The 19,388-nt window shown below is 38.9% G+C and overlaps 2 protein-coding genes across 3 annotated transcripts in view; one reads left to right on the forward strand and one right to left on the reverse strand.

Annotated features, from left to right (window-relative positions):
• SPAG17 (sperm associated antigen 17) overlaps nucleotides 1-5,962 on the forward strand; it is a 219,386-nt gene extending 213,424 nt beyond the window's left edge. The window contains 3 exon segments of the mRNA XM_029230280.1: nucleotides 340-400; nucleotides 2,996-3,140; nucleotides 5,826-5,962. Of these exon segments, the coding sequence (XP_029086113.1) occupies nucleotides 340-400; nucleotides 2,996-3,140; nucleotides 5,826-5,962 (343 nt within the window).
• A 3,915-nt stretch (nucleotides 5,963-9,877) lies between these two features.
• WDR3 (WD repeat domain 3) overlaps nucleotides 9,878-19,388 on the reverse strand; it is a 37,314-nt gene continuing 27,803 nt past the window's right edge. For both annotated transcript variants that reach the window (XM_029231200.1, XM_029231201.1), the window contains exons 22-27: nucleotides 15,149-15,241; nucleotides 14,620-14,667; nucleotides 13,907-13,950; nucleotides 12,134-12,262; nucleotides 10,641-10,734; nucleotides 9,878-10,347 (exon numbers count right to left, since the gene is read on the reverse strand). In XM_029231200.1, coding sequence (XP_029087033.1) covers nucleotides 10,192-10,347; nucleotides 10,641-10,734; nucleotides 12,134-12,262; nucleotides 13,907-13,950; nucleotides 14,620-14,667; nucleotides 15,149-15,241 — 564 coding nt within the window. In that variant the 3' untranslated portion in view covers nucleotides 9,878-10,191. The remainder of the gene's footprint in view (nucleotides 10,348-10,640; nucleotides 10,735-12,133; nucleotides 12,263-13,906; nucleotides 13,951-14,619; nucleotides 14,668-15,148; nucleotides 15,242-19,388) is intronic.

The raw sequence follows: 19,388 nt of genomic DNA on the forward strand, positions 1-19,388 counted from the left end.
TATACGTGTTCACGCAGGCAGCTACACTGCAGTGCACGCGCCTGCCAAACCTTCGCCACCTTCTGCCCAGACCCGAGCTGCTCGTCAGCATCCAATAACAAAGGGTTGAAACTCAGGTTGGAGTCAGTTTGACGCCAATGAAAACTGTTGGAAAGGCAGTTGTGAAACAGGCCCCAGATTCTTTTTCCAACTGGATATTGGGTTGTTTTTCTACTAGTCTGGACCCCTTGCTCCTGTGTAGGGAGTATTAACACCTTTCTGCTTTTATTACTTCCCAGTTCATTCGTGCTCATGTTTTTCATTATGGCATCAATTTATTCCCATCTTTTTTCCTGGTAGGTTTAGGGTGAAGCAGCCCCCGCCCAGCACGGGACTGAAAGTGACTTACAAACCTGGGCCTGTAAGTCCTATGTGCTATCTGTTGTGTGTGTCCATGTGTGTGCGTACAGATATGTATATGTTTCCAGTCAAGTGATTTTTAAGTCGTTCTACCTGTTTCAGTTTAAACCATGTTTAAGTCTACTTTTTGTAGTATCATAAACAAAGATTCCTGGTATTGGTTCAACATCTGGCTTGATGTCACTTACTTCATGTAACAACCATGAGCAGATCTGTGTGTAAATAGAGTTAAACTTCCAGCTATGGAACCATTTCTGAAGTTCACTTCACTTGTCCCAATACTGCAGTTCTATACTGTTGTCTGAAAATACCTTTTAAAACATTAAATACGATTTAACATGCACTTGGTAAACTGATTACCTAAAGATATCCTGTGACAAATCCTTCTGCAAAGTGAAAAATCACTTGAAAAACAAATCTTTCATTGTTTACATTTTATGTAAATCTGGTTTGTTCTCTTGGTATTTGTCAGAGAATATTATTTCATAACATATTAAGAAATAGTAGTATACTTAAAGTCACCATCTGTCTCATTTCTCCAAAAATCTCTGAAAATACAAATTTTAATATGTCAATCTGTTCTGATTTTATTTGATACATTCCCCCAAATAAGGTGTTTAGTATAAAATGTGTATACTGCCACTTACTTCACATTAGAATTTCAGAAGTGTAGTATGTTATAAACAAAAGGTTGTCTCAAAAGATAACAAAAATCACACTTTCAATCTTAACTTTTATTTCTTGGTCAGTATATCATCTTGCTGCTTTAACACGCCTTTCATTTCAGTCAACAAGCTCTGAGTTCCTCCCATATGCCAGTGATAGTGCCAGGGTACAGGGGATGTTAAAGATGAGTGAGACACATAAGGAGCTTACAGAGCAGGACACATGGTGGGCACTCGAGAGATGTGTGATTGAGTGACAGATGATGCGAGGAAGCCACAGTTGTTATACGTTGACACAGAAGCATCGGTTGGCTACAGTGCAAAGTTGGCTTCTCGTCCTGGCTATGCTACCAAGCAGCTCAGTGATGTTTTTGGTTAATTAATCCTCTGCACCTTGCTTTCCTCGTCTATAAAAGGAGGAGCTTAGACTGATCACTTCTTAGCCCTCTTCCAGCTCCAGTATCTTATGATCTATATAAAATTGTAGTACACAGGCTGCAATTTCTAAACAGAAATACATTTGGGGATTAGATCCACTAATTCATGAGTACCTTTCCAAGACAATGCGTCATTGTACTGTGTCAAAGTTTCAGAATCTTCACAACATAAAGCAAAAACACAGTTAAAGCAAAAGCTTTTCTCCCACTGTTCTGGGAAGTTAGCAAATCTTTTTCATTTAAAGTAGGGATTAGCAAAAAGCCAAACAAACGACTGCTGGACGAACCTTTATACGTACTAAAAACCCAGCTTGTATTCTTTGAAGCTCACTCTCTACTGTTTGTTATTTTTTGTTTGTTTGTTTTTGATAGTAGGTTTTGGCTCTGGCAAAGAATGTAACCTCTAGACTTCTCCATATCTAAATCTCACCACTGTTCATCTTGGTTCGTTGCCAACACTGAATGAATGTACTCCAAGCCTGGGTAAACCTGTGTGATAACAGTTCTCCAGCTGCCCTTGTGCAGAATGTCATCATTCCCCAGCCCTGCTCTGGTTGTTGGGCTTGGGGGGCTAAGGGCTTGGGTCTCAAAACAGAGCTGTTGGATACTCTCCAGTGTGCAGATAGATGCTCACAAGCACACTGTTGAAAAAACTGAAACATTTTTCAATTCTATTATTTATAAAACTCTATTGAAGAAAAAAATTCCATTCGTACCTAACTGCTTTCCATGTGGTAGTTTCTTCTGATTTATTTTTTCCAGATAACTGTTCTCAAGTCTGCTTTTTAACCCACCTCCTAGAGAGGCAGCTTAGAAACATAAACAGCCCTTTCTTTCCTGGCTAGTGTTCTTTTCAAGGAGCAAGGCAAGAAGCCTATTCCTTGCTGTGTTTCTTCTTTATATATCAGGTTTCTTTTTTGTTGGTACAAACCTCTTCCATGTAGCTTTCAGATCTAAGCAGTTTGGCATTTAAACTAATTCTGTCTCCCTCTACTGGCTTTGCCACGTTGCAGGTCCTACATTAGGAATACTATAAACCAAGGGGCAGGGCAGGGGAATTGTGGGATTCACCCAGTCTCTTAGATTAAATTTAAGATGAAACTTATATTTTTCTTAGATTAAATTTATCTTTATCTACAAGGATGACAATAAATAGAAACTTGCTACTGATATTCAAGAAATAGCACAGTTACAGACATCATGAAAGTTTGCCCTCCAGCATCCTGGCATTTAGTTTCCTTATGCTTTTTCCTAAACAGCACTTGATGTTCTCCTTCAGCAATTTTTCCTGAGTCCCGCTAACTCAATGGAATCCAACCTAACTAATCCATGAAGTAATTCTTCTAAATGCTAGAACAGCAATCATTCATTTGTGCCAAATTTATAGATGAGGAAACAAGATTAGAGAGTTTGAGTAACTTGCCCAAAGTCATATTAAAAATCAAGATTTGAACTCATACATGTCTGATTCTAAAGCTACATTGTGTCTTATAGGTGGCTGCTGGTTTGCAGGCAGAACTGAAAGTGGAGTTATTTGCCATGGCTGTTGGAGAGGATGGTGCCAAGGGATCAGCACACATCTTTCACAATATAGAGATTATGACTGAGCATGATGTCCTGTTCTTACCTGTGGAAGCAAATATCCTTTAACGTTCAATTTGAGTAGTCATATATAGTGCAAAAATTACATTTGAGCAAGAATACAAAAGTCAAAATGCTATTTTCTAATCCCCTCACATCTGCACTCTGTAGCTTCATTTATTCTATTTTTAAAATCAGAGTTAAATTTCTTAGGACAAAGACTTGTATCTTCATTCATCTTTGAAAGCATCTAACAAAGTGCCTAACATAGTACATGTGACTGTAAGTTGGATAAATCTCAATATTATTGGCCGTCTGTGGGGTATGAGACAATCAGAATTTTTTTAAAAAGCAAGTCTTTGTCATAAAAAAATAAAAACAACTTGTAATCTTGTTGGGGAATAGGATTCAACTTCTATATTATAGAAGTTGAATGGACATACACTGAATTACAATACATTCCTTCATACTGGTGTCTCTTGTAGATAGAATATACAGATATCGAGAACCTATTATATGCAAGGTACTGTATGAAATATTTTATCAAATATAAAAATGAAAATTGGACTCTATCCTAAAAGACTTACATAGTCTGGTAGCAGAAATAAAGTTTTCACACTTGATTCCTATATTGTACTCCAACAGCATGAATCATATACTACTTTGTGTTACAGTTATATCTATTTGATATTTGAGCTGGGTCTTATAGAATGCAAAAACCTTTGATGAAAGGAGACTTAAACTAGGAAGAATGAACAAAAGTGTAGCAATAGGAAATCTCCAGGTGTTCAGGAGGGGAAGCAGGGAGTTCAATTTGTTGAGAGATTAGAGTATTAGTAATATAGTGGGAAAGTTGGTTGGAATCAAGTTATGGGAGATTTTGAATCCTTGGCTTGACTTTATTATATAAGCAACAGTGAATCATTGAAATTCTGATCCAATGGGTGATATAATCAGCATATCTTTATAAAAATGAATCCAGTGTTATTGTACAGGATATGCTGAAGGAGAAGAGTTACTGGATATGCAAAGAACCATTGGAAGGCTACATCAACAGGCCAAGTGTAAGGACAAGAACTATAGTGTGGCAACTATAGTTGGGAAAGAGGGACGTGGATGAAAGACATTTGGCAGGGGGTACTGTAAAATCTAAGGTGGGACCCACTGAGAAAAGGAAGTAAGAGGACATAAGAGTTCACCTGCAAGGTTTGGGGCTCAGGTAATGAAACATGGAGACTCAGGAGTGGATCTCAATTGAGCAGTCAGAGCTGGAGATATAATAATTTTAAGTGTCAGCTACAGAGGTGATGATAGAAGGTATGCGGAAGGAGAAGAAATGTGGAGTCTGTTTAGGGAGCAGGAGAAAAAAGAGGCACCAGTGGAGACAGAACAAGCAATTAGCAAAACTTGAAATATCTCAAAGAATTTCAAGCGAACTATGGACACAGTTGACAGATGCTATAGAGATATCAAGGAGACTTCGGATTTAAATAGGACCACTAGATTTGGTTGGGACAAAAACCAAACTGCAGAACGTGAAGAATGGCTGGGTGTTAAGAAAGCAGAAATATTGAGTATGGATACATTTTCAATTTAGTATTAAAGGAAACAGCAAGAGTATATGGTACCTGAGAGAGTACCTCAGGGAGGCAACAGAGAAAAGGAGAGATTTTCAGTTTAGTGTGCTCGTGGGCTGGAAAGAGTGGATCAGAAGAGAACATTAGAAATATGAATGAGAGGACTGAACCAGCAGTATCCAAAAGAGGGCAAGAGAATAATCAAGAACAGAGCTGAAGTGTTAATCTTGGCAAGGGAGAGAACAAAGATGGCTAAGGATCCAGACATTCTGAGGTGAAAGAAATTTAGGGGAACTTGTGTCAGATGACCTTGATTTCAATAGAAATGGAGTTGGATTCATTTGTTCATTCTTTCAAAGAATTTAAGTTTTTCTAATGTGCTAGGCATTGGGGATACAGCAATGAACAAGAGACACACATTTCTGCCTTTATGTAAGCTTACATTCCAGCGGGAGGACAGACAATAGACAAAATAAGTGAAACATGGACTACAATGGTGATAAGTACAAGGGAGAAAATGTAAAGTAGGAAAGGAAGTATAGGGAGTGTTAAGAATTGCAGTTTATAGCAGGGTGGTCACGAAAGACCTCACTGGGAACAATTTTCCCCACTCTGGGAATTAAATCAAGTCCTCTTACATCCTCTTCACACAAGTTATTAGATGCTGATCCAGACTAACTGAATCCCTGTGGCTGATCACAGCAATTAAATAATTTTGCATTTATGTTAATAAAGTTTCTATTTCCTTGCTTATAGAGACCATCTGTCAGGAACAGAGAGATGGGGAAGAGTCTTATTAAATCCTTACTCTACTTCCAGTGACAACAATGATAGTTCATAGTCCATTTCCCAAGGCCTGCCCTTGCCCCTCCCCACCAAAAAACCATGAAATCTGGTTGATGTGGTCTGGGACCTGGTTATGGTGATTGATGGCACCTATAGAAAGGCCAGTCACCCTTAGAAGAAAATATACTCTAGGGTGAACAGAAGAAATTACAGGAGATCAATAGCCATCCTTCATCCCCTAAACCTGGCATGTAGATATTGCATTAGACAGAAAATACCTAAAATTGAGCTAAATGTGCTAGAGATTCTAAAATGTTATCTGAGTTTGCATACACAAATCATTTGTTCATGAAAGTAATAGTCCTTAATGGGTATTTTACCAGTTTTAACAAGCAGCAATTATGATAAGAGACCAAAAGATTTTCCCCAGGGAAAAGAAAATCCTATGGTCCAGAAGATTTCTACAGTTTCTTCCTCTGCACTTGGAGTCTTCATGTCCCGTAAAGTTTCTCATTAGGTGTCAGGTAAGTAACAAATTTGTAATTTGACTGTCATCCATTCAAACTTGAAGCCTTAGACCTTGCATTTGTTCCCATCTTCATACAGCCAGCAACCAATAAGCCACTTAGTCTGGTGGAATGAAAATATTTGTTTTTAATAATTATAACTACCCCTTCATAGTCATAAACTAATCCTCATCCTATCTACAAGATAGATATTTTTCCCACTTTATAAATAAGGAAACTGAGGCTCAGAGAATCCTGAAGAAGTAAAAATCTAACCTACTTCAATGTGATTCTAAAGTTCACTCTTTCAAGTGCTATTTTTGATGTTGATTGGACTCTCCAAAAATCAAGGGTACAAACACAAACAGCAGGATGCCCTTTTGGACTTGAGAATTTAGTTAGGCTAGTGGTTCTTAAATTTTTTGGACTCAAGACTCCTCATGTATTCTTAAAAATTATTGAGGATCCCAAAAACCTTTTGTTTATGTGGGTCATATTATCAATATTTACCAAATTAGAATTAAAACTTGGAAAAACTTATAATTTATTAAAAAAATAAACCCAGTATATTACCATAAATAAATTGTTAATGAAAAATAACTTTTCCAAACAAAAATTAATAAGAAGAGTATTACATTTTTGCAAATCTTTTCAATGTCTGGCTTAATAGGACATAACTGGATTCTCACATCTGCTCTGTATTCAATCTGTCACCATATCACACATCACATAGTCTCTGGAAAACTCCACTGTACGCTCATGAGAGAAAAAGGCAAATAGCATCTTGCATTAGTTTCCTAGGGCTGCTGTAATAAATCTGTATTTGTGTCTCGAGGCTGCCATAATAGAGTACCGCAGACCAGGTGGCTTAAAACGATATTTATTCTCTGACAGTTTGGGGTATTCTCTGACAGTTTGGGGGGCCAGACATTTGAAATCAAGGTGGCAGCACAGTTGGTTCCTTCTGGAGGCTCTGAGGGAGAATTTGTTCTATGCCTCTTTCCTAACTTCTGGTGGTTGCCAGCAGTCCTTGGTGTTCCTTAGCTTATAACTCACTCTGATTTCTGCCTCTGTCCCCAATGGCATCCTTCCCTGTGTATTTCTATATGTCTCTCCTTATAAGAACAAGTCATTGGTTTTAGGGGCTACTCTAATCTTGAATGACCTCATCTTAACTTGATTGCATCTGTAAAGACCCTATTTACAAATAAGATCACATTCATAAGTCCTGGTAGACATGAGTTTTGTGGGGATAAACTCAGTACAGTCCACCCTCTGGTTCCCCAAAATTTATACCCATCTCACATGCAAAATGCACTCACTCCATCCCAATATTTCCCAAAGTCTTCACCTATCATGGTGTCCTCTCCATCTATGGACTTGTGAAACTAGAAACAAGTTGTCAGCTTGCAAAATAGCACAAGACATTCCCATTCTAAAAGGAGAAAACGGAAAGAATAAAGGAGTCACCGATTTAAGTGTTTGCAGTGCAGTGGGGCAGATTTCCTAAGGTTTCAAAGCCTGAGCATAATTATCTGTGTCTTGATCTGCCCTCTGGGCCAGAGGCTTCACCAGCACCCCCCTCTAGACCCACAGATGCCTTGTGGGCCCCACCCTCTCAGTTGTTAGCCTGGGACAGTCTTATCCTCTGGGCACCCCATTTCCTGCTTATAGAAGCCCAGAAGTCTGGCAGCCTTCCTTCATTTCTTGTCTCTGTCCACCAGGCCAAGCAGGCAGTGTTTCTGCTGATAGAACATTCTCAAAAACCATCAGTCTTCACGGATATCAAGGAGATCCACACCATTAGACGTGAGGGTTCTCCACAGGTCCTTCCTGGATAGTCTCACCTCTGTTCCTAGCTTCTGCTGAGATGGTTGATTATACTCATGGTCACAAATCTAATTTCTCCACTAGGTTTTCCAGCTGCACCCCTGATGAACTCTCCAGAGCATGCCTTAGCATTTCCTGCAATATGGACTGGCTGTGAATTTTCCAAATCATGTTCAGGTTCCTTTTTGCTGACCATTTCCTTCCTCAGTTTATCCCTTTCCTCTTGTTTACTATAAGCAGCAAGAAACCAGGACACACCTTCCATGTTTTGCTTGGAAACGTCCGCTGGAAATCCAATTTCATTGTTTATAAGTTCTACTTTTTACCCAAAAGCAGAACACAATTCAGCCAAGTTTTCTGCCACTTCGTAACAAGGATCACTTTTCCTCCACTGTCCAATAACATCTTCATTTCCATCTGAGGTCCTAGCAAAATCACCTTTAATGTTCATATTTACTACCAACATTCTGTTCATGATGTAGGAATTCTCTAAGATGCTTGAAATGTTCTTTACTTTCCCCATCACTTCCTTCTGAACCCTCACCAAAGTGCTTTTACAGTCCATTATTTCTACCAACAGTCTCTTCAAGGTAATCTTGACTTTCTTCTATCGTGTAGCTCAAAATTCTTCCCAGTTTCACCCATTACTTGATTCCAAAGCCACTTCCATATTTTTAGGTATTTGCTATAGCAGTACCTCACTTCCTGGTACCACAACTTGTTATCAGTTTCCTGAGGCTGCCATAACAAATGACCACACTGGGTGGCTTAAAACAATGGATATTTATTCTCTTGCAGTTTAGGAGGTCTGAAACCAAGGTATTAGAGAGTTTGTTCCTTCTGGAAGCACTGAGGGAATTTGTTCCATGCCTCTTTCCTAGTTTCTGGTGGTAGACAGAATCCTTGGTGTTCCTAGGGTTGTAGCTGCTGTCACTCCAATCCCAATTTCTGCCTCTGCTGCCATGTGGCCTCCCTCCCTGTGTGTCCTCATATGGCATTTTTTTTTTTAATTTTAATTTTACTGGAGTATAGATGTACAATGTTGTGCTAGTTTCAGGTGTACAGAAAAGTGATGAAGTTATACATATATTATTCTATTTTAGATTCTTTTCTCATATAGGTCATCACACAACATTGAATAGCGTTCCCTGTGCTATACAGCAGGTCCTTGTTGGCCATCTACCTTATATATAGTAGCGTATGTTTATCCCAAGCTCCTGATTTATCCCTCCCCGCCACATTTCCCCTTTGGAAACCATAAGTTTGTTTTGATATCTGTAAGTCTGTTTCTGTTTTGTAAATAAGTTCATTTGTATCATTTTTTAATTAATTCCACACATGAGTGATATCATGATATTTGTCTTTCTCTGACTTACTTCATTTAGGATGATAATCTCTCGGTTCATCCATGTTGCTGCAAATGGCATTATTTCATTATTTTTTACGGCTGAGTAATATTCCATTGTATATATGTACCACATCTTCTTTATCCATTCATCTGTCAATGGACACTTACGTTGCTTCCATGTCTTGGCTATTGTAAATAGTGCTGCAGTGAACATTGGGGTGCATGTATCTTTTTGAATTATGGTTTTCTCCAGATATATGCCTGGGAGTGGGACTACTGGATCATATGGTAGTTCTATTTTTAGTTTTTTAAGGAACCTCCATACTGTTCTCCATAGTGGTGGTACCAACAGTGTAGGAGGGTTCCCTTTTCTCTACACCCTCTCCAGCATTTATTGTGTGTAGACTTTTTGATGATGGACATTCTGACCAATGTGAGGTAGTACCTCATTGTAGTTTTGATTTGCATTGCTCTGATAATTAGTGATGTTGAGCATCTTTGCATGTGCCTGGTTTTTTTTTTTTTTAACGTAGAGCTGCATGAGCTGTTTGTATAGTTTAGAGATTAATCCCTTGTTGGTTGCTTTGTTTGCAGATATTTTCTCCCATTCTGGGGGCTGTCTCTTCATTTTGTTTATGGTTTCCTTTGTTGTGCAAAAGCTTTAAGTTTAATTAGGTCCCATTTGTTTATTTTTGTTTTTCCTTACTCTATGAGGTGGATCCAAAAAGATATTGCTGAGATTTATGTCAAAGGGTGTTCTTTATTTTCCCCTAAGAGTTTTATAGTGTCCGGCCTTACATTTAGGTCTTTGATCCATTTTGAGTTTATTTTGGGGTATGGTGTTAGAGAATGTTCTAATTTCATTCTTTTACATGTAGCTGTCCATCACATGGCATTCTTATAAAAGCAAATCATTGGATTTAATCTTATCTAGAATGACCAATCTTAACTAATTATATTTGTAAAGACCCAAATTCCAAATAAGATCACATTCATAGGTTCTGCTGCTTAGTTTGGAAGTCCTTTTCAAGAAAAAGTTGAAAAAGGCACCACATTTCAGTTCTAAGTCAATGTTAAAATCAGCTTCTCCCTCTTTTTCTTTTTCCTCTTCTTTTCTTCCAAGTGGCTGGTAGCATCAGCAAAAAACATAACTTCACTTTTTGCCTCACATTCCCTCTTGAGATAATCAAGACCTGCCATGTTGAAGCCGATAACATCCTGAGAAAGAATACAAGAGAGATTAAATAAACTTCCTCTCAATTCAGTTCAATATCACAGCATATGTGAGTCAGGGGAACCAAAGCTTCATGTGTTGTTACTCATCCTTCCCTAAGGGTTTTCCTTGTTTGTTTGTTTTTTTGTCTACTAGCTCTAACAAAAACCTCATCTTAAATATACATGCATGTCAGGTCAGTATCACCAAAGATAGGGCACAGCACACTATGCTACTTGTAAGTAACATACACGCTAGAATTTTCCCCTCCTTGTTCTGTCTCTACAAAGATACTTACCCGGACTTGGCTGACTTTTGAAATAGTTGTTTCCTTTAATTTTTCAATCACTGGCACAAGCATTTGGTTGCTAGTGATCTGGCCAAAGTGAATCCTAACAAAAATAAAACCAGGCATGTCACAAAGAAGGATAGTGGTTCTAGCTCTACCTATCCCTTCTAGAACTAGCAAACAGACAAAATGTCCAAAAAAAAAAACATTTTGCCGATCATGGGAATACAGAAATGCTTCTATGAAAAAAAACTAAAGAAGTTTCTTCCTACTAGTCAGTTCTATCCAATAACAATTTTAAAAATACTATCAACTCATTTGCAAAGCTGACTCTTTGCAATCTACCCAGTGGCCACAGATTTTGACAACGGCATTCTATGGAAAGATCAGAGGAAAATGAGCCTTCTAAGAATTGCTAACTCAAAGATTTATTAATATTTCAGCCAAAAAAAGAGATGATCAAACTCTGACCTAGAGTACCAAGATGCCCTTGATGATTCATGCTCCTTTAACCTCCACATTCACCCTCACCCTCAGTTGTGACCTGCCATATCTACCTGCGAGGTAGCACCCATCTACCACCCCAATATGCTAGAAACATTCACTGTGTTTCTCTTAGAATCAGTAACCCCGATTCAATAGCACATATGCCATAGCAATTAAAAAATAAACTGTAAATATGACAACGGAATAATATAAACATATTGTTCTTCATTTGCTACTATCCTGAAAGAAATAAAGGAATGAAGGGTTAATGATCATGAAAAAAGGCCAATTCACCAAATACACCTGTTTTCCTTTTAACTATTTGGTATTGGCTGAGCAGTTTCTGATTTCCTAATTAATAGCATTTTAAGGAATGTTCAAATTTGCCTCTATTCCTGTCCTCTGATATAACAGCTTGAGACTGGGGGACAGAGTGGGAGATAAGAATATATTACGCCTTTGTAAATATATTTTCCCTCTGTTACATATTAATAAGAATTCTTCCTATTTAAGAATATAATCTAATGAACGTTTTTTTTATGTTTCTTAGTTCCCTCCAAATATGCCCCTATCCTTCCATTTGTACTTGTAGAGACCTGGGAAATAAACTGACTACTCCTTAAAATGCTATTATGAAAACAAAACCATTTAGTTTAAACTCAATAGTCAAAAAGAAACACTGAGGCAGACTGGCTATTCAGAGATGGGCTTTCAGCAAACTAACTAGAACTGGAGCTGCTACCTTAGACTGTAACCTGGAGACCTCCGCCTGCCTGAGCATCCTTAGCAACACAGTACCTCATATGCTACTTAGAGTTGGGCCATCACTATCTGCATTTTACAAGCAAGACTCACTCCAAAGGATAAGAATTATGTCAGGCAGCACTGAAATTCCCAACCGTCTCCGAAACGGAGACATCACATTTCTTAATCCCAAAGCATGGACAGCTTCAGGTGAGGCACTACTGGAGCCGTTATGCAGATAAGACATGATATTCTTTTGGGAAGGACGTTACCTGAGGAGAAAGAAGAGGCACCTACATAGAAGTTCAATATCAGAGCCCAGCTGGATGAATTCATTAAAGAGCTTAAGAATGTCTGGGACGTAAGAGAAAGGCAGCACAAGCAGAGATTCTTCCAGCTCACTGAAGAGGAAAAAATAAACATTAAAAATGCCACGTTTCTTAACATGGTCAATTTAAAAATCTTTTCCTCTCCTATTTTTTTCTTCTACTTTTATACTTGAGTAGATCTTACCCATCCAGAGTTAAACATACATCGGTATTATGAATGGTTCTCTCTTTTCAACGTTTTGGTTTTTTATATTTAGTATTTTAACCTACTTGATGCATTCTGGTCCATGGCAGGGTAGGAGAATCTAACTGTTTTTCTTTCAGATAACCAATTTCTTTAAAGCCTTTTGTTGTATATCCCATCTTTATATGATACTTCTTTTACCATTTATTGAGTCCCTCTATATCATAGAGTGTTCTAGGGCTTTAGAGTCTGTTTTCATAACTGATTCTGACAACAATCCTGTACTGTTTTAATTTTGCATTTTTACAGTTTTTTAATCTAGGAGAACAGCTCCCTCTTGTTCTTTTTCTGGTTTGTTTTACTTTTCTTGAGCTAGTTCTATTATCATTTCATCAATTCCAACTAGAACTCTCAAGAGGATTTCAATTGGGATCACAAACCTATAGACTAGTTTAAGAAAAACCAAATCTTTAAAACACAGAATCTTCCCGTCTAGGAATGCATCATACCTCCATTACTCTAAATTTTCTTTTACATTTCTCTAGCAAAGTTTCATTATCTTAGATAGGTCCTGTTTGTTTCTTGTATGGGATATACTCAGATATTGTGATTTGTTATTAAAAAAATGATAACTCTCAGTAGATCAAACTCAAATATTATTTCAAAAATGAATGACAAAAGATATAAAAAAATTCTTAAAAAACCGGTAAGAGAAACAACTATAAAGCACAAGAAAAGGAAAGTAAAAATTCACAGGAAAAAATACAAATGGCCAACAAATATAATAAAATTTTAACTTTGTTAATTAAAAAGGAAAATAATGCAGTACCACCTTTTGCCTCTCAAACCAGCAAAGAATTTTTTAAAAGCTGGTAAAAGTCATTACAAGCACTCTGACAGTAATTAAGCAACATAAACCTTTAAAAAGCTCATGTCCATTGATTAGTTAATAGACTGCTAGGACCCTTAAGAAAAATAATCAATGATGATGACAAAGATTTATATATAAAGGTGTTTACTAAGGCAGTATTGATAACAGCCAAACACATATGCACCACCCAATAGTAACTATATATACAATGGAATATTTTGAACTAATTCAATGATGTGTTTTTGAAGAATATTACTAAAGTGAGCAAGTGCTCAGGAAATATTCTGTGAAAAAGGACAGGATATAAAAATGTATACATATGATTCCAACTGTGTATGTATACAGAAAATAAGCCAAAGGAAATATACAACAAAAAATGTTAGCAGTTGGTACCTGTGACTGAATTATAGATGATTTCATTACCTATGATATAAAGTAGCACTGCCCTTCCTTTGTGCTTTTTAAAAGTATTCAATATCTCCCTTCATATTTTAGGAGGAACCTTCTAGTTCTAATTCAAAAAGAACATTATAATGAATTATTTTCCATCAAAATTTTGACATAGTTAAACCTCTAAAGAAGATAACCATCAATTATAATGTCTGTTTATCTCATGTTCGGTAAATGGTATTAGCTGTAATAACTGTGCACCGGCACTCACCTTGACTTGATTCCTTTAAAAATCTCCAACACATAAGCTGAAGGCTATAAAGGAAGTGTGACAGCATTAGTGATACTCTTGATTTCTTAACTGAAGCTCTCTAATTTCCATCTCCTAAAAACCAGGGATATCTCTCCTTCTTATGAGAAACTGTTCTAAAAAGGGCACTACGTGCACGGGCTTAGACTGAGTCAGATCTGGGTTCACAATCCAGCTCTGCCACTTATCAACTATGTTCCCTTCGATCTGTAAGTCAGAACAATCTCCTATCTATAAAATGAAGACACACTGACTCACATTACTATTGTGATGAATGAAACATGCAAGTATTGAGTAATTAAAGATCACTAAAAGCATACATTGTCCCAGTATTCTTCCTCTCTCCTCTTTTATCTGACTAATTTATATCAACTTTTCCTCCAAAAACTTCAGTTTCAATGAATAGAATCTTCAGAGGGCTGTGGATACTAAACATAAATAAGCACTAAAAAAAGAATGCCAGTCCAGTCCAACCAGAAAGGATGACTTGAAGTTACACTAAAATGGTCCTCTTGAAATACAAAATGTCTTAGAGGATTCCAGCATTCAAGAGATTTTTAATGACAAAGTATTTCCCAATATGTCTATTCTAAAATCATAACGCCTCTTCACTTCCTCTCTTGTGCCTGAAAGTAACCTTAGAATAACCAAGGGGAAACCATTAGTCTACTCACAGAGATACTGCCATAAGCCATCAGGATGGGGTTGATGGGAAGAGGAACCTATGAAGAAATTATTAAATCAAGTCATTAAAAAACAAGCCTTTGATAGTGCTTATCACAGGCAGGGTCATAACAATATTTTACACTTTCGAAAAGAGAGACCCTAAAAACTGACCCTGAAGAATTATTAAATTATTTAATAATAACTTTTAGTTTCAATACTGCTTATTTATGAATGAGTCTGGGCAATACATTTCATCTAGAAATCCGAAATGTTTACCCTGCCTCCCAAACAAAAGGAGGAATCTGAGTTTTTAACTCAATACAACAATCACCATGATCTCAAATTAACTATCCTTGGCTTTTTATTAAGACAAAGCTTCTCAATTCCTTCTTTCTAATGTTTGAATTAGAAAAGATTCTACTACATTTATCCCATTTCCTGATCTGAGTTAATAAATCCCCAAATGATGTTTTTTTCCTCAGGAATTGTCTCCATTTATAAATGTTTCTCAGACCGTAACTTAATGGACTGTCTTACCTCTTTCCCTGCAGCTTTACAAATGGCTTTGTGTTCTCTCATTTTTGCAGTTTCTTCTCGGTATAGCTCAATAGCCTCCATGATCCTCTCAGCCTACACGGGTGATGGCAAAGGACAGAAGTCATCACAACAAACTCACCATCCCACAACACTGCAAATGGAAGGCCTGACGAAAAGTTACCAAATGAAATTGCTTGAATCAGTTTAATAAAAATGTGCCAATAGTGTGCCAAACAGCATTCAAAGATGTCTTCGGGGTTTTTTTTGTTTTTTTTAAAATTTTACTTATTTTTGGCTGCATTAGGTCTTCGCTGCTGCGCACAGGCTTTCTCTAGTTGCGGTGAGCGGGGGCTACTCTTCGTTGCGGTACGCGGGCTTCTCATTGCGGTGCCTTCTCTTGTTGCGGAGCACAGGCTCTAGGTATGTGGGCTCAGTAGTCGCAGCACGCGGGCTTAGTTGCAGCATGCAGGCCCTAGAGCATGCAGGCTTCAGTAGTTGCAGCACGTGGGTTCAGTAGTTGTGGCTCGTGGGCTCTAGAGTGCAGGCTCAGTAGTCGTGGTGCATGGGCTTAGTTGCTCCATAGCATGTGGGATCTTCCCAGACCAGGGATTGAACCCGTGTCCCCTACTATGACAAGCGGATTCTTAACCACTGTGCCAGAGGGAAGTCCCTGATTTTTCCTTTTTAATTTACAAGGAGACTGGGTCATGGATTCAGGTGAGACTACAAGTGGACACACTGAGTAGGGCAACTCCCAGGAACACCTGAGAGGTGCCACTTTCAGGAGATCAAACTTTCCTTTCTAGAAACCAGGCACTGATCCAACAGATTCAGCACTACTTCTGTCCTTGGTTACAAGGGAGGAAAGCAGAGGTTATGATCTTCATCTGTAAATTTCATCAACTTTTTGCCACAAAAGGCCTATCTGGTTGGGATCCTATTTAAAAATGAGATACAGGGGCTTCCCTGGTGGTGCAGTGGTTGAGAATCTGCCTGCTAATGCAGGGGACACGGGTTCGAGCCCTGGTCTGGGAGGATCCCACATGCCGCGGAGCAGCTAGGCCCGTGAGCCACAACTACTGAGCCTGCGCGTCTGGAGCCTGTGCTCCTCAATGGGAGAGGCCGCGATAGTGATAGGCCCGCGCACCGCGATGAAGAGTGGCCCCCGCTTGCCGCAACTGGAGAAGGCCCTCGCACGGAAGCGAAGACCCAACAGAGCCCAAGATAAATAAATTTTAAAAAATAAAAATGAGATACAGGAGAGCGATCAAGATGGCAGAGTAGAAGGACGTGAAGCTCACCTCCTCCCACAACTACATCAAAAACATATCTACATGTCGAACAGTTCTCACAGAATGTCTACTGAATGCTGAAAGGGCAAAGAAAATCTCCATGTAACCAGGTAGGACAAAAGTAAAAAAAAAAAGTAAGGAAGTCATCGGGTCGGGACCTGCGCCCCAGGCAGGGAGCTGTGAAACAAGAAAGGTTCCTGCACCCTGGGAAGTGCCCTCACCGGCAGGGAGATCAGCCAGGACAGAGGGAGAGCTTCAGAGCCTTGGAAGAGAAAACAGCAACCAATCTGCAGCAGCTAGAATAGAGACCTGCACAGAGGGTCAGTGCACCCGCTCTACACTCCCCAGCCTGAGATGCACGTCTGCCAGTACGGGCAAGGGCTGGGTGTGGAAACTTGGGCTTTGGAGAGGTGCTGTTGTGTGGGCAGTGTGCGAGGGGAGGCACGGGAGCCACCCTGCAGCCGTTTTCCCTGAGCGAGCTCTCGGGCGGCAGGACAAGGCCTACATGAGCTCCAAGAGTGATCATGAGCTGCCTCTGCTCCCATCATTTGCTCCGGGGTCACACATGAGCCACCACTGCCGCTGAGAACCCCACGACCAGGCACCAGCCACTGCATCTGCACACCCTCTATTAAGGGGATAATGGCCAGCACACGCTGAGAAAAGAGGCAACAGGCATCCATACGAAAATCAGCCCTTGCACCAAAAATATTAAACCCACACAGGCTACACAGGGATGCTCCCACATAAAAACAGCCCTCCAAGACCACAGTAGATAGACCTCTTCAGTCTAATAGACACTGATTTCAAAAAGGAGATAATGAAAATACTGAAGGAATTAAGAAAGGCTATCAACAGAAATGCAGAGTACTATAAAAAGGAACTAGAAACAGTAAAGAGGAACCAAGAAAAATTAGAAAACTCATTTGTCGAGACAAAAACTGAACTACAGGCAATGAACAGCAGAATAAATAATGTAGAACGAATAAGTGACCTGGAAGATAGAATGATGGAAATCACCCATCAGGACAGCAGACAGAAAGCCAAATGAGAAAAAAATGAAAGCAATATAAGAGACCTGTGGGATAATATAAAGTGTACCAATCTACACATAATCGGGATTCCAGAAGGGGAAGAGAAAAGGGGACTGAAAATGTATTTGAAAAATTATGGCTGAAAACTTCCCAAACCTAAAGAAGGAAACAGATAAAGCAGGTACAGGAAGCACAGAGGGTCCCAAACAAGGTAAACCCAAACCTACACCAAGACATATTATAATAAAAAAGGCACAAGTTAAAGATGAAGAGGATTCTCAAGGCAGCAAGAAAAAAACAGTTAATTATAAGGGAACCCCCATAAGGCTATCAGCAGATTTCTCTACAGAAACACTGCAGGCCAGAAGGGAGTGGCAAGATATATGCGAAGTCCTGAAAGGGAAGAATGTGCATCCGAGGATACTCTAGCCAGCAAGATTATCATTTAGAATAGGAGGAATAAAGAATTTCTCAGACAAGCAAAAACTAAAAGAATATAGCAATACTAAACCTATCCTGAAGCAAATATTGAAAGGTCCTCTCTAAGCAGAAAAGTAGGAAGAATATATAGGGAAGAGAAAATTCACAATTGGAAAACAACTCACATAAATAAGCCAATACACAGATTAAAAAATAAAATAAAATTTTTGTGAATGTGATGATACCACAATGAATAGCAAAAGCATGAACGTGAAGATGTAAACAGGACATCAAAATCATAAAATGTGGGTGAGGAGAGTAAGAAAAGGTAGATTTTTCTTTTTTTCATTTCCTAGAATGTGTTTGAGCCTATATGACTACCAGTCTAAGGCAAGTAGATATAGGACGGGGTTAACATACTTGAAAAACAGAATAACTACAAATGAAAAACATACAATAGAGTCACAAAAACCAAAAAGAAAAGAATATAATATGAAAGAAAATCATCAAACCACAAAAGGAAAAACAAAGAAAAGGGACAAAGATGAAATATTGAAAGGGAGGGAATGTAAAAAGATATTTCATGCAAACAGAAATGACAAGAAAGCTGGGGTTGCAATACTCATATTGGACAAAACAGACTTTAAAACAAAGCCCATAAAGAAAGACACTATATAATAATAAAAGGATCAATACAAGAAGAGGAGTTTACACTCATCAACATGTATGCACCCAATATAGGAGCACCCAAATACATAAAACAAATACTAATATACAGGGACTTCCCTGGTAACACAGTGGTTAAGAGTCCGCTTGCCAATGCAGGGGACACGAGTACGAGCCCTGGTCCGGGAAGATCCCACATGTCACGGAGCAACTAAGACCATGTGCCACTACTGAGCCTGCGCTCTAGAGCCCACGAACCACAACTACTGAGCCTACGTGCCACAACTACTGAAGCCTGTGCACCACAACAAAGAGAAGCTACCGCAATGAGAAGCCCACGCACCGCAACAAAGAGTAGCCCCCACTTGCTGCCACTAGAGAAAGCCCACATGCAGCAACGAAGACCCAATGCAGCCAAAAATAAAAATAAATTTAAATAAAAAGAAAATACTAGGGCTTCCCCGGTGGCGCAGTGGTTGAGAGTCTGCCTGCCGATGCAGGGGACACGGGTTCGTGCCCCGGTCCGAGAAGATCCCGCATGCCGCGGAGCGGCTGGGCCCATGAGCCATGGCCGCTGAGCCTGTGCATCCGGAGCCTGTGCTCCGCAATGGGAGAGGCCACAACAGTGAGAGGCCCGCGTACCACAAAAAAAAAAAAAAAAGAAAATACTAATATACATAAAGGGAAAAACTGACAATACAATAGTAGGAGACTTTAAAACCCTACTCACATCAATGGACTGATCTTCTAGACAGAAAATCAAGGCAACAGAGATCTTAAATGACACAATAGAACAGTTAGACTTAATTGATATTTTCAGGACATTAC

This window comes from Monodon monoceros, unplaced genomic scaffold (genome assembly GCF_005190385.1).
Source record: "Monodon monoceros isolate NGI ecotype Baffin Bay Population unplaced genomic scaffold, NGI_Narwhal_1 Super_Scaffold_18, whole genome shotgun sequence".
In the NCBI taxonomy this organism is placed as follows: domain Eukaryota; kingdom Metazoa; phylum Chordata; class Mammalia; order Artiodactyla; family Monodontidae; genus Monodon; species Monodon monoceros.